Source organism: Oryctolagus cuniculus, chromosome 1, assembly GCF_964237555.1.
Source record: "Oryctolagus cuniculus chromosome 1, mOryCun1.1, whole genome shotgun sequence".
Classification (NCBI taxonomy): Eukaryota; Metazoa; Chordata; class Mammalia; order Lagomorpha; family Leporidae; genus Oryctolagus; species Oryctolagus cuniculus.
The window spans coordinates 58549460-58577408 of NC_091432.1; the positions used below are offsets into that span (position 1 = coordinate 58549460).

At 37.6% G+C, this 27949-nt stretch overlaps 2 protein-coding genes across 2 annotated transcripts; one reads left to right on the forward strand and one right to left on the reverse strand.

Annotated features, from left to right (window-relative positions):
- The first annotated feature begins 22 nt into the window (after positions 1-22).
- Positions 23-979, forward strand: LOC100345910 (olfactory receptor 5P1-like). The gene has a single exon (XM_070060158.1). It carries the CDS (start codon positions 26-28, stop codon positions 977-979), a length of 954 nt encoding a protein of 317 aa, XP_069916259.1. The 5' UTR covers positions 23-25.
- A 16581-nt stretch (positions 980-17560) lies between these two features.
- LOC100339956 (olfactory receptor 5P4) lies at positions 17561-22312 on the reverse strand. Its single transcript, XM_002708784.3, has 2 exons — positions 22304-22312; positions 17561-18499 (listed from the first exon to the last, which is right to left on the reverse strand). Exons 1-2 carry the CDS (start codon positions 22310-22312, stop codon positions 17561-17563), a joined length of 948 nt encoding a protein of 315 aa, XP_002708830.2.
- Between the last annotated feature and the right edge of the window lie 5637 nt (positions 22313-27949).

Here is a 27949-nt window from a genome sequence, read left to right on the forward strand (position 1 = left end):
TCAACAGGAACAAGTCACAAAGGAGATGGAGGTTGGAAACCACAGCACTGTGACAGAATTCATCCTTGTGGGGTTGACAGAGGACCCTACACTTTGTGTCATCTTCTTTGTGATGTTTCTAGGAATCTATGTTGTCACTTTAGTAGGCAATGTCAGCATAATCACTTTAATAAGAAGCTGCTCCCACCTTCACACCCCCATGTACCTCTTCCTAAGCCATTTGGCTTTTGTGGACATTGGAATTACCACATCAGTCACACCTATAATGCTTATGGGATTCCTTGGTCATGGAATAGTTCTTCCTGTCATTGGCTGTGAAGCCCAGCTCTATTCTGTGGCGATGTTTGGGACAGCTGAGTGCTTCCTGTTGGCTGCCATGGCCTATGATCGTTACGTGGCCATCTGCTCACCCCTGCTCTACTCCACCCACATGGCCCCTGGAGTCTGCACTGTCTTCGTGGCGGCCTCCTATCTGGGTGGCTGTGTGAATGCTTCCACGTTTACTAGTTCTTTATTGAGCGTTTCCTTCTGTGGACCGAATCAGATAGATCACTTTTTTTGTGATTTCTCCCCCTTGTTGAAACTTTCCTGCTCAGATGTCTCCATTACTGAAATTATCCCTTCCATCTCTTCTGGCTCCATCATCGTGGTCACAGTGTTTGTCATAGCTGTCTCCTACATCTGCATCCTCATCACCATCTTGAAGATGCGCTCCACAGAGGGGCGCCACAAAGCTTTCTCCACCTGCACCTCTCACCTCACTGCAGTCACTCTCTACTATGGGACGATTACCTTCATTTATGTGATGCCCAAGTCCAGCTACTCACTTGACCAGAACAAGGCGATGTCTGTGTTCTACACGGTGGTGATCCCCATGTTGAACCCCCTCATTTATAGTCTGAGGAACAGAGATGTAAAGGAGGCTCTGAGAAAGAAAATTGTCAAAATATGTATTCTAGGATCCATTCTTTGTATTTAAGATGAACTGTATAGTTTTCATCTACCCATGTCACACTTAGTACGTACTCAGAGGCTGCTTAACTGACTGCTTTAATTTTAATGATATTTCTTTGTGCTAAATAATCTCAATAAATTTGTGTTTCAATTAAAAGACAGCTTAGCATCAGTATTAAAGGTAGTAATAATTACCACTATTGTTGAACTCCTAAGGATACCAAAACATTTTTTCCTTTTATTTAGCAAACAATAATTTGTGCCAGGTCCCATTCTAAGTGCATTATGCAATGAACTCATTTATTCTTCACAACATCCCCAAAAGGTGCACCATTATTTGTGTTTTACAACTAAATCACATGGCCATAGAAATGTTAAGTACAACCCCAGTTACGCAGATGTGGAATTAGTATTTGAATCCAGAAAGTCTGGTTCTAAAGCCACCATGATTCCTATTTAATTTTCACAATAATTCTGTGATGTAGGTATTATAAGTTCCCCTTAATTAACAGATGAGAAAACTTGAGTCTTACAGAGATCAAACACCTTGTCAAGATAGGTATATATTTTAGTCTTTTCTTCCTATAGTCCATGTACTTAATCTATACCATACTGCCACAATCAGTCCAAAGATGTTAGTATTGGTAATGATGAAAAGATCTGAGCAGGGTAATCCAGCCTAAGCTGGTATGTTGCATAAATCTCTTAAACAAATTTTACCTACCAAGGGCCAACATAGTACAGTCTCTAAAACAAGAGTAAGGGTGGGAAAACCTATTGATCCTCATCTTTAGGAAATCAATCTGGACACCATGAACAATCAACCCATGGATAATCAACCCATGGACAATCTGGACACATGATTTTGTTAGAATCCTGTCCATATTTAAACATTCATAAAACATACAATCTCATATCGGCATAATATAATCCTTACTTGTGGATCTAAAAAGAGATCTTAAAATCTAAGCTTGCAATTAATATGTTAACAATAATTATAATTCCATGAATCTGGACCTATAAAGAAATCAAAACCTGTTTTTAAAAAGCTAGAAACTTTGTTACAAATCACTCTGGTTTTTTTTTCTTACGATAATAACCTGTTTTCATTTACATCATCATCAAAAAACTGGAAAGAGTGAGGATAGATTATCTGGCAAACAGGAATCTAAAGCAAATACTGATACAACAGCTTATGGAATCTGAATGAAAGTCTTAGAATTCAATTGTCCTCATGTGAGTATAATAGGGTGAGAAATATGAGGAAACTATAGAGTTTAATATTTTTAGTGGAAAATACAGAACAAATATTGAAAGATAAGAAGATAAATTAAAACATAGAAAATGGTGAAGAAAAAGGTACCCTAATTCACTGTTGATAGGAATATAAACTGGTCCAACCACCATGTAAGACAGAATCGAGATTGCTCAGAAATCTGAAAACAGATCTATCAAGGGAAATGAAAAGAACATATGAAAGGGTTACCTATACCCCCATGCTTATAGCAACTCAATTCACAGTAGCTAAGATATGTAATCAACCCAGATATTTATCAACTGATGACCAGCTATAGAAAATGTGGTATATATACATGATGGAATACTACTCAGCCATAAAAAAGAATGAAATCTTGTCTTTTGAAACAAAATGGATGTAGTTGGAGACCATTATACTTAGTGAAATAAGCCAGAACCCAAAAGACAAATATCATACATTTTCATTGATTTGTGGTAGTTAATATATAGATTACAAAAATCTTAATATATACAAGTGAAATTATCATCTTGTGATTTGACTATCATTTACAGCCCTTATTTATATTCCTGTGGAACAGCGACCTCTCTACTTTTTATTTGGTGATTCTTTAACAAGTGGAGCATTAAACCTATGGTAATAAAGAAAACTGAAAATATATTACTGCAAAAATTAAAAAAAGAAAGGAAGGTGGCAAGAAGGATGTTGGGAGGAAAGTATCACTCTATTATTAGAATTGTATCTATGAAATACATTAAATATCCTTGTCTATATTAATACAAAGTTATAAAAAAGAAAATGGTGAAATAACAGTTCTGTAGGCACTATTTTGAATATCTCATTTTAATATAGTATTTACAATAACAAAACATTAAAAATAAAGAAAATTCAGTAACATGTGGAAAATAGTTGATACATTCTAGGCATGCAAAACAATACAGCTGTCCCCAAAACAGCAGAACAGATGTCTGAATTTCCCCTTTGCACACTGAGAGAATATGGTCCACTTTCCACTAACGGTCAGCTGTAGTCACAAAGTAAATCCCCATGACCTTTCCAAGGCCTTTCTCTCCCCAGTTATTTATTTTGCATTTAGAGGGACACAGAACCCAGAAGGATGTACTTTCAGTTTTGTTAGATTTAGTTCAGTTCAATATAATGGTTTACTGAGTGTTTATGTGCCAGGAATTGTGCTGATGCAAAACACTGAAACCACTGTCTGACCTCAAAACACATACTACACTGTGTAAAACCTACGTATTTGTGTAGATAGTTTCAAAGTGATTTGGTACTTATAATACAGGAAGTACAATGAGGACCAGTATTCCAAAATAGGTCGGGGTGGTCATGGTACTTTTGCCAGCCACGACTATAAAATAACACTTTCTGCAGAATAAAGCACTAAAACTTAGTTGTATAATATAATTAGATAAAGTAAGATAATGGCATCAGAAAAGTGCCCTGGGTATAAGAGGTAACATGGGAAATGGCATGTAAGAATGAAAGGGTAGGATAGTTGGAGGAATTGCAAGTCTTTTAACATTTATGAAGTTTTAATAATGGATTGAGGAGAAATGGTGATAGATGTCAAATAGAAGCAGTTCACAAAGAGTCATAAATTACATTTTAAGGTGCATTTTATCCAGTGAGGGACTATTAAAAGGCTTCATGCAAGGAAGTAAAATGGTTAATGTGTTCAGATCACTGTAACAACAGAGTGAAGTTTATTTCTATGGATAACTCGGCTAAGAGAAAATGCTCCAGGAGACAGAAGATAAATGTTTTAAGCAGTTTGATAGAAAATATGGAGAGAAAAGCTTTGAGGAAAATTTGGGAGAGAACTGGCAGAAATTGTTGATTGTAAGACGTGGGAGATTAGGAAGAAGGAATATCCCAGAGCGACTCCTACAGTTCCAATTTAGTTGAGTAGGTGCTGTTGCTGGCAGCAGTCCACCAACTGAAGTCCCAGGGTAGACTAGGAAGGAAAGAGACTAGATTCAAGTATTTGTAAAATGTGTTATCATTCACACTATGTCCGCTGCTCTCCCAAGAGCAAACCCTGTTAGATTCAAAGCCAAGCTAAAGGAGAAAAACTCCTTCACACAGACTGCTCTTCTCTAATTTTCAATTCAATCGTAACATTTCCAGATAACCCGCCCCTTCTTACACCGCTTATTCATCATAATAGACATTCGCAAGTAGGGATTTTTTTTTTCTTTTACCTTTCACTCCTGAGGTCCTATTCCTTGTTCTTATCTTTATGATTCAAGAAGGGAGAGAGTGGGTACTTGCTTAATGTTTCTGTGATATGATAACATAGTGACTGTGATTCAGCCAATTTTAAAGTGATGATAGGAAATGTACTCAATAAGTAACTAATATGGGAAAAAGAATTTCAGCAAAAGGTTAGGCCATGAGGCAGCAAAGTGAGGAGGATATTTCAAGTCACTCACTTCACTGGATCACTGGATAAGTGTAAGAGAAAAGAGAGTTCTCTGGAAAGCATGTTTATACTGAAAAAGTAATTTATCTTAAACGTGAACAGACTAAGTCCCATCTGCTTTTCATAATTTATTGATAAAATTACATATATGAGTATATATGCTTATAGTATGACTTATTTGTATAAAATGAAAAATATACTTTCCAAAAATTTTTAAGAATTTGAGGACATAGCTTTCCTCGTGGGTACTGTCCGCCTCACGGAGAAACTACTATCAGAACATGTCTGTGACTAGATTCCTATCTCAGTCCACCAAAGAAAGTCCACCAAAGGGGGGACTGAACATCCCCTTGACTTGCATCCTCCTAATGGCTGCCTCCGTGGTCTCCTTTACCAGAAACCAGGAGGAAAGAGGAGCAGGCTGGGCAGCAGTAGCATGTGAAATTGGCGGCACACAGATTAATGGCTGCTTTATCCAGTGATCTGCCTGGTCAGCCCACTGCAAATGGCATTGGTTTTTGATGTGGAGAGCCAGGGCTTCACATGGACTCAGGAGTCAGCTTTTGGAGAGCCCTGGCAGCTCTTCCAGCCAACAGTTGTCACTGGAAACAAAACTGCCCTGGAGTCAAAGTCTCCCAGGTCAGAACAACAGACCTTGTTGGCTCTAAGCTGAGAAGCCCTAGATTTGGCCCAGCTCCAAAGTAACCACCACTGCTGAAGGGACGGCCAAGTAGGGTTAGTAACTTTGCAGGCAGAACTGTAAATTTTCTTTCAGAGAAAATTTCTTCTAATCAGGCCAGCTCTCCTCCCAGGCCAGCTAGGTAATGGAAGTCAACAGGGTGCCTTCCCTAAAGAGGTTCACACCTCCTTATGGTGTTTCTTCTGGTACCCCATATGAAGAGATATATAGGCCTGGGCATCATATCTGGCCAGGCCTTAAAGCTCACCTGATTCTTATCAGGCCCCTTCTGTCAGTTTCTGTTTGCCTCTCAATGGAAAAATTTGCTTGTGCTTTAGACTTCTGGTTCCCACAAGTCACAGGAAAATAAGTCTTGTTGACACAGGTTTTTATAGGTCAGGCTCTTAGAGGAATTGAATTCATTTCTGAGTGAGTGACAGGAGATTATAATCCAGAGTGCAAGGCTGTGTCAAGCCATTAGGTCCATTTGGAGAGACTGGGGTAACAGGAAGTTGTTATTTTTATTTATGTATGTATTTTTTAATACAGAGTGGGGAGGGAGGGGGAGAGAGGGAGAGAGGGAGAGAGGGAGAGAGAGAACCAATCTTCTATCTACTGGTTCACTCCACAAATGACTGCTTCAGCCAGGGCTGGGCCAGGCCAAAGCCAGAAGCCAGAAGCCATCTTCTACTGCTTCCACAGGCATTTCAGCAGGGAGATGGATCAGAAGTGGAGCTGCTGGGATTGGATCTTGTGCCCTTACAGGATGTCGGCACTGCAGGCAGAGGCTTAACCTTCTACTCTATAGTTCCGGCCCCAGTAACAGGAAGCTTTTAAAGGCAAAAAGGAGAAGTCCATCTAAGCTGCTCTGAATCCAGGTTCACTGATCACAGAAGTCACTGAAGGAGCTGGTGTCAGCTCACTGATAGAGACAGACATTTCTGGACTAATTTCTTATTTGAACTTCTGTGGTCTTGAATAAACCTTGCTACAGAAATAAGAGAAGACATGAAGGACAAGAAGGTGTTTAAGGCACATAACACATGACTGGGATGTGAAAGAATTTCATCTGGGTTTCAGAAGGTCTTGTGTTCCTTATGTCAGGCAAACAAACATGAGTTAGCCCTGCACCCCTGGAAACCCTTCCCTTCATGACCTCCTGACTCTACTTGTCTGGGTCTGACAGGAATGCCTCCATTGTGTATTAGCAACATTCATATTCAAATTACTCAATTACTCAAAGGGCTCTACCTTATGTGTATTTAATACCAAGCTAGTAAAAGATCATTCCCCAAAATCACAATATCCAGTCCACACTGGAAATACTACCTCCATTCTATTAGGATGCAAGTTAGGGGGTTACATTGTTTAAAGTGACCTAAGTTGTTTCTTTATGTGAAGGATCTGTTTTGGCACAATATTTCCATTTTCTCAAAGGCATCAATCCAATGATATATTTTCCTGACAGAAGGAAATAAAAATATTTTGGAAGAAGATATTCTCATCTAGAGTGTGTACAAATTTTTATCCTTATTGCCCATCACCCAGTGAAGAAAATGACAATGGATGCCAAAGATGAACAAAATGAAAAAGCCAGGAAATACATAAATAAATGTGATTAAAGGATCAATTCAACAGGAATATGTGACTATTAAAATGTATATGCACCTAATTACAAGGCACCTGGTTATTTAAAAGAAATATCAAGGGATTTAAAGAGAGCTATAGACTGAAATACAATAGTGATGAGTGACTTCAATGCCCCATTTTCAGCAATGCAGAAATCAAAAGGAAACAACAGAGTTAATTGGCACCATAGATGAAATAGACCTAGCAGATATCTACAGAGCCTTCCACCCTACAGCCACAGAGTACACATTTTTCTCTCCAGTATATGGAACTTTCTATAGGATTGAAAACATGCTAGGCTATAAAGCAAGTCTCAGCAAATTAAAAAAAATGAAAATCATACCATACATCTTCTTGAACCACAATGCAATGAAGCTGGAAATCAACAACTCAAAAATCTCTACAAAATATGCAAACGTGGAGAATGAACAATGTGTTCTGAATGAACAGTGGGTAATAGAAGAAATCGAAAGAGAAAAAATTTCTGGAAACAAATGAAGACGACAATACAACATAACATTTGTGGGATACAGCAAAAGCTGTGTTAAGAGGAAAGTTTATAGCAATTGGTGCATACATCAAGAAACTAGAAAGACATAAAATAAATGATCTATCTATGCACCTCAAAGATCTAGAAAAACAACAGTAAACCAAACTCAAAACCAGTAGAAGAAAATAGAGAAGAAATCAACAGAATTGAAACAACAACAAAAAAAAATCAGCAAAATGAAGATCTATTTTTTGAAAAAACAAACAAAACTGACACACCATTGGCCCAACTAAACAAAAAAAGGAGAGAGAAGACCCAAAAAATAAAATTAGAGATGAAAAGGGAATGTAACAACAGATACCACAGAAATAAAAAGAGGCATCAGAAATTACAACAAGGAGCTGCATGTCAACAAGCTGTGAAGACTAGAAGAAATGGGTAGCTTCCTAGACACATACAAGGTACCTAAATTGAACCAGGAAGACATAGAAAACCTAAACAGACCCATAACCCAGTGAGAAATTGAATCAGTAATAAAGGCCTTCCCAACAAAGAAAAGCCCAGGACCAAATGGATTCACTGCTGAATTCTACCAGACATGTAAAGAAGAACTAACTCCAATTCTTCTCAAGTATTTCAAAACAATTGAATGAAGGGAATCCTCACAAATTCTTTCTATGAAGCGAGCATTACCTTAATTCCTAAACCTGAAAAAGATACAACAGAGAAAGAGAACTATAGATCCATTTCCATGATGAACATAGACACAAAAATCTCAACAAAATTCTGTCCAATCTAATCCAAAAACACATCAGGAAGATCATTTGCCTGGACCAAGTCGGATTTATACCTGTATGCATGGATGGTCCAACATTCACAAATCAATCAATGTGATACTTCACATTAACAAACTGAGGACAAAAACCATATGATTATCTCAATAGATGCAGAGAAAGCATTTAATAAAATACAACACTCTGGCCGGCGCTGCGGCTCACTAGGCTAATCCTCCGCCTTGCAGCGCCGGCACCCCAGGTTCTAGTCCCGGTCGGGGTGCCAGATTCTGTCCTGGTTGCCCCTCTTCCAGGCCAGCTCTCTGCTGTGGCCAAGGAGTGCAGTGGAGGATGGCCCAAGTCCTTGGGCCCTGCACCCCATGGGAGACCAGGAGAAGTACCTGGCTCCTGCCATTGGATCAGCGCAGCGCGCTGGCCACAGTGGCCATTGGAGGGTGAACCAACGGCAAAGGAAGACCTTTCTCTCTGTCTCTCTCTCTTTCTCACTATCCACTCTGCCTGTCAAAAATCAAAAAAAAAAAAATACAACACTCTTTTATGATGAAAATTCTAAGCAAATTGGGTTTAGATGGAACATTCTTCAACACAAGGCAATTTATGACAAGCCCATGGCCAGCTTCCCACTGATTGGGGAAAGCTGGAAGCATTCCCACTGAAATCCAGAACCAGACAAGGATGCTCACTCTCACCACTGTTATTCAATATAGTTCTGGAAGTTCTAGCCAGAGCCATAAGGCAAGAAAAAGAAATCAAAGTGATTCAAGTAGGTAAAGTTGAAGCCAAACTCTCCATATCTGCAGATGACATGGTGCAATATCTAGGGGACCCAAAAGACTCCACTAAGAGACTAATGAAACTCATAGAAGAGCTTGGTAAAATAGCAGGATCTAAATTCAACACACAAAAATCAACAGCCTTTTTATACACGTAAAATTCCACAAGAGAAAACTTCTAAGGTTAATCACATTCACAATAAAAACAAAATATCAAATACCTTGGAATAAATTTAACCAAGGATTTCAAAGATCCCTACCATGAGAATTACAAAACTTTAAAGAGAGAAATAAAAGAAGAGACAAAAATGGGAAAAGCTTTCATTTTCATGGATTGGAAGAATCAATATCATCAAACTGTCCATTCTTCCAAAAATAATTTACAGATCCAATGCAATACCAATGAAAATACCAAAGACACTCTTCTCAGATCAAGAAAAAAAATTATGCTGAAATTCATTTGGAAACACAGAAGACCCTGAAGCTGAAGCAATCTTATACAACAAAAACAAAGCCAGAGGTATCACAATACCAGATTTCAAGACATACTACAATGCGGTTATAATAAAAAAAAAAAAAAACAGGTACAGGTTCCATTGGATAGACCAATGGAACAGAATAGAAATACTAGAAATCAATCCAAGCATCTACAATCAACTCATATTTGACCAAGGAGCTAAAACCATTCACTGGAGCAAGAACAGTCAATTCTTTTTTTTTTTTTACCTTTTATTTAATGAATATAAATTTCCAAAGTACAGCTTATGGATTACAGTGGCTTCCCCCTCATAACGTCCCTCCCACCTGCAACCCTCCCCTTTCCCACTCCCTCTCCCCTTCCATTCATATCAAGATTCATTTTCGATTCTCTTTATATTCAGAAGATCAGTTTAGCATACATTAAGTAAAGGTTTCAACAGTTTGCTCCCACACAGAAACAAAAAGTGAAAAATACTGTTTGAGTACTAGTTATAACAATGTACAGCACACTAAGGACAAAGATCCTACATGAGGAGTAAGTGCACAGTGACCCCTGTTGTTGACTTAACAAATTGACACTCTTCTTTATGGCCTCAGTAATCACCCTAGGCTCTTGTCATGAGCTGCCAAGGCTATGGAAGCCCCCTGAGTTCACAGACTCTGATCATATTTAGACAAGGCCATGGTCAAAGAGTAAGTTCTCTCCTCCCTTCAGAGAAAGGTACCTCCTTCTTTGATGACCGTTCTTTCCACTGGGATCTCACTTGCGGAGATCTTTCATTTAGGTTTTTTTTTTTCCCCCAGAGTGTCTTGGCTTTCCATGCCTGAAATATTCTCATGGGCATTTCAGCCGGATCAACAGTCAATTCAATAATGGTGCTGGAAAAACTGGTTTCCACATGCAGACATATGAAGCAGGACCTCTACCTTACACCTTACACAGAAACCCATTTGAAATGCATTAAAGACCTAAATCTATGACCCAATACCATGAAATTAATAGAGAACTTGGAGAAACCCTGTAAGACATTGCCAAAGGCAAAGGTTCCTGGAAAAGACCCCAGAGGCACAGGCAATAAAAGGCAAATTAACAAATGGGATTACATCAAATTGAGAAGCTTCTGTACAGCAAAAGAAACAGTCAGGAAAGTAAAAAGGTGATCAATAGATTGGGAGAAATTATTTGCAAACCACACAACTGATAAAAGATTAATAACCAGAATATTTAAAGTGATCAAAAAAAATCAACAACAAAACAAACAACCCAGTCAAGAAATGGGCAAAGGACTTAAACAGACATTTCTCAAAAGAGGAAATTAAAATGGCCACCAGACACATGAAAAAATGCTCAGGATCAGTAGCTGTCAGGGAATTGCAAACAAAATCACATGAGGTTTCACCTCATCCAAGAAAGAATGGCTTTCATACAAAAATCAAAAAATAACACATGCTGGTGAGGATGTGGGGAAAAAGTACCCTAATCCACTCTTGGTAGAAATGTAAACTGGTAAAACCCCTATGGAGGATAGTTTGGAGATATCTCAGAAATCTGAATATAGTCCTACCATACAACCCAGCCATCCCACTCCTTGGAATATACCCAAGGGAAATGAAATTAGCAAATAAAAGAGTTATCTGCACCCCCAAGTTTATTGTAGCTCAATTCACAATAGCTAAGACACGGAATCAACACAAATGCCTGTCAACTGAAGACTGGATAAAGAAATTATGAGATATGTACTCTGGAATACTATAAAGCAGTAAAAACAATGAAATCCAGTCATTTGTAACAAAATGGAGAAATCTGTAAAACATCATATTTAGTGAAATAAGCCAGTCCCAAAGGGAAAAATACCATATGTTCTCCCTGATCTGTGATAAGTAACAGAGCACCTAAAAGGAAACCTGTAGAAGTGAAATTGACAATATGAGAAGAAATTACTTGAACAGCCCTTGTCTTGACTGTCGAGGATCAGTTTATTATTTTATTTTTTTTATTATTATTCTTTTATTTCTACTTAATACCTTTGGTTGAACTCTTTACTTAACATAGAAAAATCATAGATGTATAAAGTGAATTGAAAATAGTTCTCAGTAAAAAGTAAGAACGGGAATAAGAAAGGGAGGAGCTGTACAGGTCTGCATATATTCCCACAGACTAACCCCGAAGGGTAAAACTAAAAGCTTACCATGGACTGCAAATTCGGTAAGCTGGGTGGTAATAATGCCATCTTATGTGTTAAAGTGATCATATTAAGTGTATAATTGATCATACAGATAGGATTAAGTATCAAAGGAATCATATAAATAAGACCAAGTTTCTGGTAGTAACAATAGATAGAATAAAAAGGAGAAAATGTTACAACATGGGAATCAGTCCACAGAGCAGACTGATAAAATGACAAACACCCTACACAGCACTTTGACCTCAGAAACAGCTCTTAGGGTTTTGGATCCGGCTGAAAAGCCCATGAGAACATTTCAGGCATGGAAAGCCAAGAGACATGGCAAAAAATGATCTACATGAAGGATCTCAGTGAGTAAAACCCCAGTGGAAAGAAGGGGCCATCAAAGAAGGAGGTCCACCTTTCTCTGAAGGGAGAACTTCCACGTTGCTTATGGCCCTGTTTAAACACTGATACAGTTTTTGGACTCAAAAGGCTTCCATGGCCTTGGCAGCATGACAAGAGCCTCAGGTGATCACTGACATCATAAATAAGAGTGTCAATTGTTAAATCAACAACAGGAGTCACTGTAGGGCCCCATGTAGGGCCTCAATTCTTAGTGAGTTGAACTATGGGAATTAAATCTAAAACTTATTCTCAAAAAGTACTTTATACTTTGTGTGGGTACAAATTGTGGATATCTTTACCTAGTATAGAGCTGGTCTTCTGTATATAAAGTTAATTAAACATGAATGTTAATGAAGAATGGGATGAGAGAAGTGGGGGGTCGGAGGGCGCGTATGAGGGGAAGAAACACTATATTCCTAAGTTGTACCTATGAAATTTGTATTCATTAAATAAAAGTGTTCTTAAAACAATACATGGCATTGGGGCCGACGCCGTGGCACAGTAGGTTAATCCTCCGCCTGCAGTGCCGGCATCCCATATGGGTGCTGGTTCTAGTCCCGGTTGCTCCTCTTCCAGTCCAGCTCTCTGCTATGGCATGGGAAGGCAGTGGAGGATGGCCCAAGTGCTTGGGCTCCTGCACCCACATGAGAGACCAGAAACAAGCACCTGGCTCCTGGTTTCAGATTGGCACAGCTCCGGCCATTGCGGCCATTTGGGGAATGAACCAAAGGAAGAAGATCTTTCTTTCTGTCTCTCTGACTGTCTGTAACTCTACTTGTCAAATAAATAAATAAAAATCTATGGTGGCTTGATCAGCATAGCCCTGACTGTTAATGAACAACTAAATACATTATCCCTCTTAGTAGTTTTTTTTATCTGTTCTACTTAATATGACTGGTTTAGATCTGTAATTGATGCACAGTTATTCTTAAGTGTTGAAAATTAACTGAAATGTGATCCCTGTTGAACTTGGTGGTGGGAATGGGAGAGGGAAGAGATGTATAATTTGGGACATGCTCAGGCTGACTTGCCCCAAGTGGTGGAGTTGGAAGCATACCAGGGGATTCCAATTCAATCCCATCGAGGTGGCATGTACCAATGCCATCTCACTGTTCCAGGTGATCAGTTTCAGTTCACAGTTGGTCATGGTGAAGGGACTGGGAGTCAAAGGGAGCACATAGACAAGTCTAGTACCTGCTAACGCTAACTGATGGAGTAAATAAAGGGGAGAGTGATCCAACATGGGAAGTGAGATACTCAGCAGACTCATAGAATGGCAGATGTCCTAAATAGCACTCTGGCCTCAGAATCAGCCCTAAAGGCATTCGGAGCTGGCTGAAAAGCTCATGAGAGTATTTCAGGCATGGAAAGCCAAGACACTCTGGCAAAAGATCTCTGCGAGTGAGATCCCAGTGGAAAGAACAGGTCTTCAAAGAAGGAGGTACCTTTCTCTGAAGGGAGGAGAGAACCTCCACTTTGACTATGACCTTGTCTAAACAAGATAAGAGTCGGAGAACTCAGAGGGCTTCCATAGCCTTGGAAACTCATGACTGGAGCATAGGGAGATTACTGATGCCATAGACAGGAGTGTCAATTGGTAAAGTCAACAACAGGAGTCACTGTGCACTTACTCCTCATGTAGGATCTCTATCGTTAATGTGCTGTACATTGAGATTTAATGCTATAACGAGTACTCAAACAATATATTTCACTTTGTGTTTCTATGGGGGTGCAAACTGTTGAAATCCTTACTTAATGCATACTAAACTGATCTTCTGTAAAAAAAAAAAAAAAAAGAAGAAGAAATTATCAACTCCCAACTTGACTCTCACTGGGATTAAACATGACAATAGGTCTGCTCTGATTTCATCATCATTTAAAAAAATCATCTATTATTTTTCACTTTATGTTTCTGTGTGGGAGCAAACTGTTGAAATCCATACTTAATGTATACTAAGCTGATCTTCTGTATATTAAGATAATCGAAAATGAATCTTGATGTGAATGGAAGGGGAGAGGGAGTGGGAAAGGGGAGGGTTGTGGGTGGGAGGGACGGTATGGGGGGGAAGCCATTGTAATCCATAAGTCGTACTTTGGAAATTTATATGCATTAAATAAAAGTTTAAAAAAAAATCTTTTAATAAAATACATGGCATTTCTTCCTTTTTTATAACTAAAAAGCAAATAAAAGGGAGGAAAAATGAAAGGTAAAACAAATAATTCTCTTGTAGAACCCTTTTAAAAATAATTTTATTGATATATAATTTCCACATACTGAACTTAAATATATTTACAGGTTGATGATTTTTGACAAATATATATATATAAATGTATTTGAGTGTGTGTGTATATATATATATATACACCAGAATAACCACCACCAATCATAATATACGCATGATTTTATTACCCCAAAGAATTCACCCCTTGCTCCTTTGCTTTTAACCTCCAATATTCCATTACACAAAGTGTTTCACAGAATCATAAGAAACGTCTACAACTCCAGAAGTACCAATCCATTTCAGAAGAGAACAGTTTCCACAAAATGTTTTAGGCTAAGAGGCTCTTGATAACATAGCAGGATAGAATCTTTTAAAAAAAATCATTCTAGTTCAAATCCCTGCTTTCTAGGCAACAATCTGTACTCCTCAGTAAATCAAAGACTTGAAAATAACTGATGAAATGGGTTTCCGATTGTTCCCAATGTGGATATTGTTATTATCATTGGTCTTTACTTACTGACTCTTTTTCTTTGAATAACATGCTTTGTACCATTCTTAATGCTTTCCCCCTCTTTTGGAGAGGCATTCACTAGCACACCTCACATGTGGCTTCTTTCTAAGTCTTCAGTTCCTCCTCTCTTGGAAGGAGTAATTAACTCAAAGTGGGTTTCGAGGGAAAAACTAGATATACAGATACATTATTTTGCTAGGATTACAATAACAAAAGGCCAAAACTGGGTGGATTAGACAACAAAAATGAATTGTCTCACAGTTCTGTAGGCTTGAAGTCCAAGACCGAAGTTTTGGCACTTTTAGTTCCTTTTGAGGGTAGCGAGACAGAATTTGTTTCATGTCTTTTACCCTGCTTCTGGATGTTTGCTGGCAATCCTTGGCACCCTTTAGCATTTTGCAGTATATTCCAGATCTCTATCTTCATCTCCACATGACATTTTTCTGTGTTGTCTGTGTCCATAATTCCCCTTTCAACTGGATATCCATCATTGGATCAGGGGTCACTCTAGTATGACTTCATTTTAACAAACTATATCTGCAACGAACCTATTCCCAAATAAAGTCACCATATGAGGTATTGGGGATTAAAAGTTAGGATAATAATATGGGGGATACAATTCACTCCCCAAAAGCATCCTAACTCTTCTCCTTCCTCCTGTTTCTTGGAAATAAGCCTTCTCTTGATACTCTTGACTGCCCTGGCATACTGTATGCTGATGGGTAAAGGCATAGTACTGCCAGTGATAGGGAAGCAAAGAACATTTTATTCTGGGATTCAGAACATGAAAACACATGTGTTCACAACCATATACTGCATTCTCTCAGATCTTTAATTTCTATAGGTAATATTTTGTTCTTCCATGTACCTTCTCCTTTTGTCACTCTCTAGTTGATTCAGAACTTCGGAGAAGAAAATTAATGTAAACATATGTCCTACCCAAAAAGTACTAACAACATCAGCTACAACCATAGCCTGTACAAATGGTGACTAAATTATCTGAATTCCTTCGAGTTGAAATACACAGGAGAGATATTTTCCAGGACATATCACAGTCGTTGGGTGACCACTTAAGCCTGTAAACTAAAGGGACTTAGATAAAATGAAGCCAGTTTGTGATGTTTCTTCCTTTTGAGAGAAGTAAAAGGAAGAAAGGAGGCCAGCCATTTAGATGTGTGTACAGTGAAGACCATCCTAACTGTTAGCAAACCAGGCTTCACAAAGAGGTGGCATTTATTTAGAAAGAAGATAGAGGAGAAGGAATATTTCTGCAAAAATACAATATATTCAGTTAGGACAATTGAGAGTCTTGGGGAAAAGGCTGATGAAGAAGTCATCTGTCCTCCAAGGAAAGTTCTATCTGGAGACAGGGATACTACCAACACACAAGTGGCAGCTGACCTCCTAAGAGAAAATGAGGTCATCCAAGGGTGCTGTTTGGAGGCAGGAAGAAAAACAGAGAGCTGAGGATGAACTCTATAGAAGAGTGAAGTGTGGAAGGCAGGATGAAGAGGTGTGCCAGTAGTAGTCAATGAGAAATCTGAATGAATTTGGAGGCAAAAACAATAACCAGGCTGTGGGAGAGGCAGCAATGACATCTCCTTGAAAGACATTACAAAAATGTGTGGCACTTAAATCTTTGCCTGAACCATAACTTCTCCTATTCATAAGCTATTGTTCAAAGAAGTCATACTGTCCCAGTCAAATCAAAGAAATGTCTGTTTCCAAAATCTTATTCTAAGACTTCAGTGATGAGAAGAGTCAGTTGAGATTTATTCAGATTTTCTTCTGTGTTATCTTGGTTGAAAATCTTAATGGCCAAGAGAGGGAATCAGGATTTTTGCCTTGGCTTAAATAAAATGATTAAAAAATAGAAGTTTTTCTGAGATACTAACATTACTGTTTCCAAAAGTTTAATTATCTGTTGACTACTGCAGGATAGTATCTTTAGAAAAAGTAACCCAAATTATCTGTCATGTCAACATTATCAATTATATACATCAATTAAAAATTTATTTCCTAAATGTTATTTTACAAGAGACTATTTATAGGAATTGGATTTTTGATAAAAATATGTCTCTATTTGATTTTTTTGAAAGGGAGAGAGACAGAGGGATATACAAATGGATATCAGTCTTATATTGTTTCATTCCCCAAATGTCCACAAAACCTGGAACTATGGCAGGCCGATGCCAGAAACCAGGAGCTCAAACTAGGTCTAATATATAGGTGGCAGGGACCTAAGCCTTCAAGCCATCACCCGTTACCTCCCAGGGTGCACATAAGCAGAAAAAGAATTGGAAGCAGAATTGGGACTCAAACTCCAGTACTGTGATAATGGATGTGAGTATTCCAAGTGACATCCCAATCACTGAGCCAAATGCCCTATTAAGTCTTTTATTGAAATTGGACTCTGTAATTGTTGAATAAGGGAAGTTAGAAACTATTTTCTGAAATATTTTTATCTTAAAAATCCACATTTAATTTGAATCTGGCATGTGTCCTATAAATGACACAACTTTATAAATGAAAGCAAACATTGGAGTTATTATAAGAGCTTTGCACTATAGGGTAGGGTGGAAAGTATCACAATGTCCCTGAATCTGTATATATGAAATGCATAAAGTTTTTAAACACTGAAATTTAAAAAAAATTAAAAAGGTATAAAAATTTAAATAATAAAATTAATCATAAATATAATTAAAATATCAAACACAAATGTTTCTCAAATACGGAGTTATGTCTGTCTGATTTAATTCAGGAAAACCAATGTGTTCTAGCCACCAACTTTTTCAATGCCTCTTTCACCTCCTTGTTCCTCAGACTGTAAATGAGAGGGTTCAACATGGGAATCACCACTGTGTAAATCACAGATGCCACTTTGACCTGATCAGCTGAGTAGCTCGACTTGGGCATCACATAAACAAACAAAACTGTCCCATAAAACAAAGTGACTGCAGTAAGGTGGGAAGTGCAGGTAGAGAAAGCTTTGTTCCTTCCCTCAGTTGAGCGCATCTTCATAATTGCGTGGAGAATGTAGATGTAGGACACAATAATGGTAGACAATGTGCTTATAAGGACTGACCCAGAAGAGATGGAAGGAGATATTTCAGCGATATAAACATGGCCACAAGAGAGCTTCAACAGGGGGAAGAGGTCACAGAAAAAATGGTTGATTTTATTTGGGCCACAGAAGGACAGGTTCATGAAACAGCCTGTAAATGATGAGGCATTCATGCACCCACCCAAGTAGGAAGCCCCTAATAGGAGGAAACATACAGTTGAGGACATGTGGGTGGAGTAGAGTAGGGGCGAGCAGATGGCCACATAGCGATCATAGGCCATGGTGGCCAGCAAGAAGCACTCTGTAGTACCAAAAGTGACATCAGAGCCAAGTTGGGCTATACAGCCAGTGACAGGGATGGTAGTTTTTTCTCTTAAGAAACTGATGAGCATGACTGGTGTGACAGATGTGGAATACCCAATGTCCACAAAGGCCAAATGGCTGAGGAAAAGATACATTGGGGTGTGAAGCTGTGGGCTGCAACGGATTAAAATGATTATGCTGATATTTCCCACTATAGTAACTACATAAACTGCTAGAAAAACCACAAAGAAGATGGCACATAGTATAGGGTTATCAGTCAATCCCAAAATAATGAACTCTGTCACTGCTGTGTCATTGTCATTCTCCATCTATCCATTTAATGGTGCCTGTTGAAACTAGAATCAGAGAAGATTAAATTGGTAGAAATGACACCACTATTAATGTATATATCTAAACATGATCTTGTAATTAATTTTTTAATAACTTTGCCTTATTTCTAGAATACTCTGTGCACACAAATTTTCTTTTTCAGAGTATTAAAATTGAAGGCTCAATTATCTTAGGACCCAACTATTGTATTCCTACTTGTTGCCACATAACAAGTCTAATCCTCATGTGCACATGAGATATAAATAAGTTATTTATAACAACATTGACTATAATAACATAAAAGGTAACTTAAACATTCACAGAAAGGTCAGCTTTTGATTCTCTTCATTATTATTCCAAATATGATGCTTTCTCAGTATTCTCTATCTTAATAAATGGTATTTCCATTTATATAGTTAATTAGAACAAGAAACGGTTATACAGTTGCTATCTCTTTTACTCTCATTCCCTCCCTCCATGGCTCCTTCCCTCCCTTTTTTCTCTTTCTCCTTTTCTTGGAATAAAATATACCACATCATTAGTTATAACATTGATACCAAGAGCTTTCCAGTGTCTATATTTAAGATGAAGAGGACAATTTTATTGTTTTATGGACAAATATCCTAGCTATTTTCCAAAGTACCCTATGATGTATTTCCTACACCAAACCTTTCTATACTTATGGGATTTTGTGAGGCAATAAAAATCATTATGAACTAGGATTAAATAATTCAAAGAGCAATTGGGATTTGGATCAGGTAAGCTTTAGTTATAAAAGTTCTAGTAAACATCCATAGGGATATAAGAATTGGGAGAGTTTACACAGGGGAGAGGCTTAGGATGGCCAGGACAGAAGTAGCCAGTCCAGAGAAGCCAGCAAATTACATTGAAAAATAGATTAATCTGCATTTCAGAATAATGATCCCTTTGTTCAAAATACAGCACATGATGAAGGACAAGGAGAACATGTCAGTCGTATTCATCCTTTCCCATAGCTCTAAAGACCATATATTCTTCAAAATAATGTGCTGTTTCTTTAAGAAACTTTGTTTGAAGAATCATTATTAGCAGCCATGCTCTTTGCCACCATTCTATCAAACTGTTTAAAGTTACATGTGAATCATGACAATGGTACACCATGGTATGAATAGTACAGGAGTACATGTCAGAATTCTCTAAGGCCCAAGCCAGAAATGAATTTTATATTTTTAAAGAAAATAGATGTAAGAAAGACAAAAATGTTTTCCAAGTTGGATGTGGTTGTTCTCTTGAAGGAAAAGTGGTGTGCAAAAAGAAATAGCATGGACCTTTTAGCCATCTAAAACTAGAATCAATTTCTAGCTCTGCCTCTTACTACATCTATGGAATCTCAGGCAACTTAGCAAAAGTTCTCTGATCTTCCATTTCCTCTCCTGAAAAAAGGAGATAATAATAATACATACCTCAATTGTTGTGTTTATTTATATGATGTGGATGAAAACACCAAGCACTACTTATATAAGCAATATTTTCTCAATTTCTATAATTTTTCTTGAAATAGTCAATTTGTTACTTGTAGTATATGGAGGAGATTCAAATATTTCTGTATCCATACAAATAAGCACAAACTAGTGATACATCTAGCTGCAAGACTGGGGACAGGCTCCAAGGAATTGTTGCTGTACAGCAAAGCGTTATTTAAGTGAAGTTTTGGTCATTTGGGACATAGCCTCAAATTACTTACTTCACTTGAAATTACAAATTAATTACTTCACTTGTTTTGAAAAATTGCACTGATGATCCCCTAGGACAGAGAAATTACATGTACACATCTATTGGGACAGAAATAAAATATACACATAATTATGTGAAGGTGTATGAATGAAATTTTCCTAAATACTCAAGGGCTCCATTTTGTCTTTGAAGTAAATGATTTGAAACAGAAATTACAACAGTTTTCTTCAATGAAATTGATTTTTAGATCAAAATGACTGGTGTGGCTGCAGAAATCTGTGACATTTCTGAAATATGACAATTTGTTGTGGACCAGGTTTTCATGTCACCTATCTTCAAAGACAATTTGGGTTTTCTGGAAGAGTTTGTTTAGTATTTAAGTTAAATTTTTAGTAACCCAACAATTATACATATTTATGTGGTATAGTTTGGTATTTCAACATAGGTCAACTTTCTCCATAACAGAGTTAAGCCTGATGATCCATGCTAGGAGAATCTTATAACTCATACACTTAAACTGCAACAAATGAGTAAACAGACATGATGTGAAATTCCATCTGTCCTAGAAAAAAAAAAACTCATTTAGGTTGTATTAAAGCAATACTGTGGCTGATGAATGGTATAAATAGGAGGCTGCTGATTCCATGAAAGTATTCCAGATTATATCTGAGAGAATATAATTCCTTTCACCACATATTCCACGAAACATTTTCCCAAGCCACTTGATCAGTACTCATTATAGTGGAAGATCTTTTTCTTTCCCTGGTACAAAGGTTCAGTGTTATGACTAGTTTTGGATACATATTTAATGGTCTAATATTATAAATACAGGAGGTGCTAAAACAGATCTTTGTTGAATTAGTGTTGAATTACTAAAATAAATATTTTATGTAACAGTCACTGTGCTATGGCCAAATGGTATTATGATTTCTCACATATCTCACTACTACCCTCCTGATGGAAATGTAACTCCTAGTCATAGGAGTCTTAGGTCTCAAGTTTAAATTTGCTTTGGAATTGAAGGTTGCCCTGACAGTCTGGACTAAGTCATATTCTGCTGGTAAACAGTTTCAGAAAAGCCTAAAATGCATCTTACACTTACAACACTTTAAATTAAATAGGAACTAGTTTAAATAAGGTCATTACTACCTACTGCCCTACAACTACCATAAGGGAGGGATCTCATTTGCCTAGTTCAACACTCTATTCATAGAACTCTACAGGGGATGGGTACATAGTATCAAATTAATTAATAATTTTTAAGAATTATTTTGTTGTGGTAAGAGTACACAACATGTGATCTTTCTTAACAAAATTTTTATTATGATAAAATATTGTTAACTGTAAATACAATATTGTACAGCTGTTATCTAGAATTTGTTTGTCTTGCTAACAAACTTTGTACTCACTGCAGAATTTTTCTTCTTTGTAAGGCTGAATAGTTTTCCATCACATGTACATACCAAATTTTGTTTATCCACTCATCCGTCAATACACATTAGATTGTTTTTACATCTTCATCGCTGTGAATAGTGTTGCAATGTATATTGGAGTGCTATTATCTCTTTGAAATACTGACTTCATTTTTTTGGAAATGGGAGAGCTGGATCACAAATTTTGCATATTTACTTTTTTGAAAAAGATCTATACCTTTTAAAAAATATTTTATTTATTTGAGAGGTAGACTTACAAACAGTGAGAGGCAGAGGCAGAGAGGAAAGTCTTCCATCCACTGGTTTACTCCCTAAATGGCTGCAACAGCTGAAGCTGAGCCAATCCAAAGCCAGGAGCCAGGAGCTTCTTCTGGGTCTCCCACATGGGTGCAGGGACCCAAGGACTTGGGCCATCTTCCACTGCTTTCCCAGGCACATTTACAGGGAGTGGGATTGGAAGTGGAGCAGCCGGGACTAGAATCGGTGCTCATATGGGACGCCTGCACCACAGGCAGAAGATTAACCCACTGCGCCACAGAGCTGGCCCCATCTCTATACTGTTTTCTGTACCAGCTGTACCATCTTGCATTCTCACCAACAGTGTACAAGAATTATAAATCACTACATCCTCTACAACACCTCATCTACATTTTTTACCATAGCCATTCTTCCAAGTGTGAGATGATACCCATTTTGCTTTTGATTTGTATTTCACGTCATGATAAGCGTCACTGAGCAATCTTTAATATACTTGCTGATCATCTGTGTTTTTTTGAGAAATGTCTATTCAGTTTCTTAGCTTATTTTGTAATAAGGTTATTATGTTTTGCTTAAAATATTTCCTTGCACATTTTGGAAATTAACATATATTTATATGTTAGCATATATATGACATATATGATATGCATATATTATCTAACATTTCATAGGATGCCTTTCACTTTACTGATTATTTCCTTTGCTGTGAAGAAATTTCATAGTTGGATGTAGTGCACTTGTTTACTTTTGCTTTTGTTACCTTGCTTTGGTATCATATCTGAGTAATCACTCACCAAACCGATGTCATGAAGCTTTCACTAAATGTTTGCTTCTAGGAGTTCCAAGGTTTCCAGTTATACATGAAATATTTAACCTATTTTTAAAGATTTATTTATTTGAAAGGCACAGTGATGGAGCAAAAGGGAGAGTCAGAGAAAGAGATATCTCCCATCCCCTGACTCACGCCCCCAGTAGCTACAACAGCTAGGTCTGGGCCATGCCAAAGATAGATGCCATGAACTAATCTCAGTCTCCTATACAAGTGGCATGGGCTCAATTACTGAGGCCAATCTCTGCTAAGTTTCCAAGCAACTAGCTGTGAGCTGGATCAGAAGTGGAGCAGTCAAACCAGGCATTGAACCAGCACTCTGATATGGCATACAATCATTGCAAGCAGCAGCTTAACCCACTCCACCATAATGTTGGCTCATATCTCATTCCATTTATTATTATTATTATTTCAACATGTTCAATAAATTTAAAAGATATATATTTTATTTTATTTTATTCTTTTATTTTTGACAGGCAGAGTGGACAGTGAGAGAGAGAGAGACAGAGAGAAAGGTCTTCCTTTTGCCGTTGGTTCACCCTCCAATGGCCACCGCGGCTGGCGCGCTGTGGCCGGCGCACCGTGCTGATCCTAAGCCAGGAGCCAGGTGCTTCTCCTGGTCTCCCATTGGGTGCAGGGCCAAAGGACTTGGGCCATCCTCCACTGCACTCTTGGGCCATAGCAGAGGGCTGGCCTGGAAGAGGGGCAACCAGGACAGAATCTGGCGCCCTGACCGGGACTAGAACCTGGTGTGCCGGTGCCGCAGGTGGAGGATTAGCCTACTGAGCCACGGAGCTGGCCAAGATATATATTTTATTTTTAATAATTTGTATTTATATAAGGGGAGCAAATCTCATGTATTACATATATACAGATTTAAAAACAGTAACACTTCCCACCCCACCCTCCCACTTCCTTCTTTAACTTTTTACAACGACACACTTTAGTTTAGTTTATAATCATAAGCTTAAAACTGCATTAAGAATTCAACAAATAGTAAGAAAGAAAAGCGTTGTTTCTCAACAGTAAAGACAATGGCTGTAAAACAATAATCAAATCACAAAGTGTCGATTTTGCTCATGTACATTACATTTTTGGACCCTATTAGTTACCACAGATCAGGGAAAACATAATATTTGTCTTTTGGGGACTGGATTATTTTACTAAGTATAATGGTTTCCAGTTGTATCAATTTTGTTGCCAAAACAGGATTTCATTCTTTTTGACAGCTAAGGAGTATTCCATAGTGTATATATATGTATCATATTTTCTTTATTGAGTCATTGGTTGTTGGGCATCTGGGCTGATTTCACACCTTAGCTATTGTGAATTGAACTGTAATAAAAATGGGAGTACATATAACTCTTTCATATGCTGATTTCATCATGCTTTGGGGTAAATTCCTATAAGTGGGATGGTTGGGTCATATGGAAGATCTATTTTTACCTTTCTGAGGAATTTCCATAAAGTCTTCCACAATGGATGTACTACTTTACACTCCCACCAACAGTGGATTAGGGTAGCTTTTCCTCCACATCCTCACCAGCATTTATTGTTTGTTAATTTCTGTATGACAGCCATTCTAACTGTGGTGAGGTGACACTTGTGTTTTTGATTTGCATTTCCCTGATGGATAGTGATCCCAAGAAGTTTTTCATGTGTCTTTTGGCCATTTGAATTCCATCCTTTGAAAAATGCTTCTTAAAGTCATTTTCCCATTTATTAAATAGATTGTTTTATTATTGAGTTTCTTGAGCTCTTTATAGATTTAGGATATTAATCCCTTATCAGTTGCATAGTATACAAATATTTTTTCCATCCTGTCAGTTGCCTCTTAACTTTGCTGAATGTTTCCTTTGCAGTGCAGAAGTTTCTTAGCTTGCTTATAGCCCTGTCTAAACACTGACAGAGTTTGTGCACTCAAAAGGCTTACATAGCTTTGGCAGCTCATGACAAGAGCCTCAGGTGATCACTGATGTTATAAATAAGAGTATCAATTGTTAAATCAACAACTGGAGTCACTGTGCACTTGCTCCACATGTAGAACTCTGTCCTTAATGAGTTGTACTATGAGAATTAATGGTAAAACTTGTCTTCAAAAAGTACTTTATACTTTGTGTGTCTTTGTGGGTGCAAACTGTCAAAACCTTTACTTAGAATAGAGTTGATCTTCTGTATATAGAAATGATTAAAAATGAATCTTAATGAAGAATGGGATGGGAGAGGGAGTAGGAGGTGGGATGGTTTGGGGGTGGGAGGGTAGGTATAGCGAGAAGAACCACTATATTCCAAAAGCTGTATCTATTAAATTTATATTTATTAAATAAAAGCTTTCTAAAAATGTTTCTTAGCTTCATGGAATCCCATTTGTCTATTTTTGCTTTGATAACCTGTGCTTCTAGGGTATTTTCCAAGAAGTCTTTGCCTATGCCAATGTGCTGCAGTTTCCCGAATGTTACCTCTAGTAATTTGATGCAAATTGAAGAACAAAAATCATATGATTATCTCAACAGATGCGAAGAAAGCATTTTATAAAATACAACACTCTTTCATAATCAAAACCTTAAGCAAATTGGGTATGGAAGGCACATTCCTTAATATAATCAAGGCAATATATGACAAATACAAATCCAGAATCATATTGAATGGGGAAAAGCTAGAAGCATTACCACTAAAATCTGGTTTCTGAGGAATCTCCAGACTGATTTCCATAGGGGCTTAACCAGTTTGAATTCCCACCAACAGTGGGTTAGTGTACCTTTTCACCACATCCTCTCCAGCATCTGTAGTTGGTAGATTTCAGTATGTGAGCCATTCTAACTGGGGTGAGGTGAAACCTCACTGTGGTTTCGATTTGCATTTCCCTGATGGCTAGTGATCCTGAACATTTTTTTCATGTGCCTGTTGGCCATTTGGAGTCCCTCTTTTGAAAAATGGCTACTGAGGTTCTTGGCCCATCTCTTAACTGGGTTGTTTGTTTTGTTGTTGTGGAGTTTCTTGATCTCATTGTAGATTCTGGTTATTAATCCTTTATCTGTAGCATAGTTTGCAAATATTTTTTCCCATTCTGTCAGTTGCCTCTTCATTTTCTTGACTGTTTTTTTGCAGTACAGAAATTTCTCAATTTGATGCAATCCCAAATGTTAATTTTGGCTTTGACTGCCTGTGCCTCTAAGGTCTTTTCCAAGATCATCAATATGAAAGAAGGTAAAGGAAGGAAACTTCACAGCAAAAGATTACAGGAAGTCCAAAACATATATTAGAAAATATCTTTGGCAAAAGACAGGGCAAAGTTACTAGTTATCAATAATAACATTGAACGTTAATGGCCTGAACTGTCCAGTTAAAACACACAGATTGGATGATTGGCTTAAGGAACAAAACCCATCTATTTGCTGCTTACAAGAAACACATCTTGCCAACAAAGATACATACAGACTGAAAGTGAAAGGCTGGAAAAAGATATACCATGCCAACAGAAATGAAAAAAGAGCGGGTGTAGCCATCTTAATATCGGACAACATAAACTTTACCACAAAAACTGTTAAGAGAGACAAAGAGGGACACTATATAATGATTAAGGGATCAATTCAACAGCAAGATATAACAATTATCAATGTGTATGCACCTAACTACAGGGCACTGGTTTATTTAAAAGATTTGTTAAAGGACTTAAAGGGAGACTTAGACTCCAATACAATAGTACTCGGGGACTTCAATACTCAACTCTAAGAAATAGATAAACTGGACAGAAGATCAATAAGGAGACAGTAGACTTCAACAACATTATAGCCCAAATGGATCTAACAGATATATACAGAACTTTCAATCCTACAGCTAAAGATTTTACATTCTTCTCAGCAGTACATGGAACCTTCTCTAGGACTGACCACATACTAGGCCATAAAGCAAGTCTTAGCAAATTCAAAAGAATTAGAATCATATAATGTAGCGTCTCAGACCATAGGGGAATAAAGTTGGAAATTAGCAACTCAGGAATCCCTAGAGCATATGCAAACACATGGAGATTGAACAACATGCTCCTGAATGAACAATGGGTCATAGAAGAAATTAAAAGAGAAATCAAAAATTTTCTGGAAGTAAATGAGGATAACAGCACAACATACCAAAACTTATGGGACGCAGCAAAAGCAGTGTTCAGAGGAAAGTTTATATCAATAGGTGCCTTCATCAAGAAATTGGAAAGGCACAAAATAAATGAGTTTCAATGTATCTCAAGGATCTAGAAAAACTGCAGCAAGCCAGACTCAAACATAGTAGGAGAAGAGAAAGAATTAAAATCAGAGAAGAAATCAATAGGATTGAATCCAAAAAAAAAAATTACAAAAAATCAGCCAAACGAGGAGCTGGTTTTTTGAAAAAATAAAGAAAATTGACACCCCATTGGCCCAACTAACTAAACATAGAAAAGACCCAAATCAATAAAATCAGAGATGAAAAAGGAAACATGACAACAGACACCACAGAAATAAAAAGAATCATCAGAAATTACTACAAGGACTTGTATGCCAGCAAACAAGAAAATCTATCAGAAATGGATAGATTCCTGGACACATGCAACCTACCTAAATTGAACCATGAAGACAAAGAAAACCTAAACAGACCCATAACTGAGACAGAAATTGAAACAGTAATAAAGGCCCTCCCAACAAAGAAAAGCCCAGGACCAGATGGATTCACTGCTGAATTCTACCAGACATTTAAAGAAGAACTGACTCCAATTCTTCTCAAACTATTCAGAACAATCAAAAAAGATGGAATCCTCTCAAATTCTTTCCATGAAGCCCGCATCACCTTAATCCCTAAGCCAGAGAAAGACGCAGCATTGAAAGAGAATTACAGAACAATTTCCCTGATGAACATAGATGCAAAAATCCTCAATAAAATTCTTGCCAATAGAATGCAACAACACATCAGAAAGATCATCCACCCAGACCAAGTGGGATTGATCCCTGGTATGCAGGGATGGTTCAACGTTCGCAAATCAATCAATGTGATACACCACATTAACAGACTGCAGAAGAAAAACCATATGACTATCTCAATAGAAGCACAGAAAGCATTTGATAAAATACAACACCCTTTCATGATGAAAACTCTAAGCAAATTGGGTATAGAAGGAACATTCCTCAATAAAATCAAAGCAATTTATGAAAAACCCATGGCCAGCATCCTATTGAATGGGGAAAAGTTGG

Bases quoted from the DNA above. Each gene is read 5' to 3' on its own strand.
- LOC100345910 (XM_070060158.1), top strand. From the start codon at position 26: ATGGAGGTTGGAAACCACAGCACTGTGACAGAATTCATCCTTGTGGGG.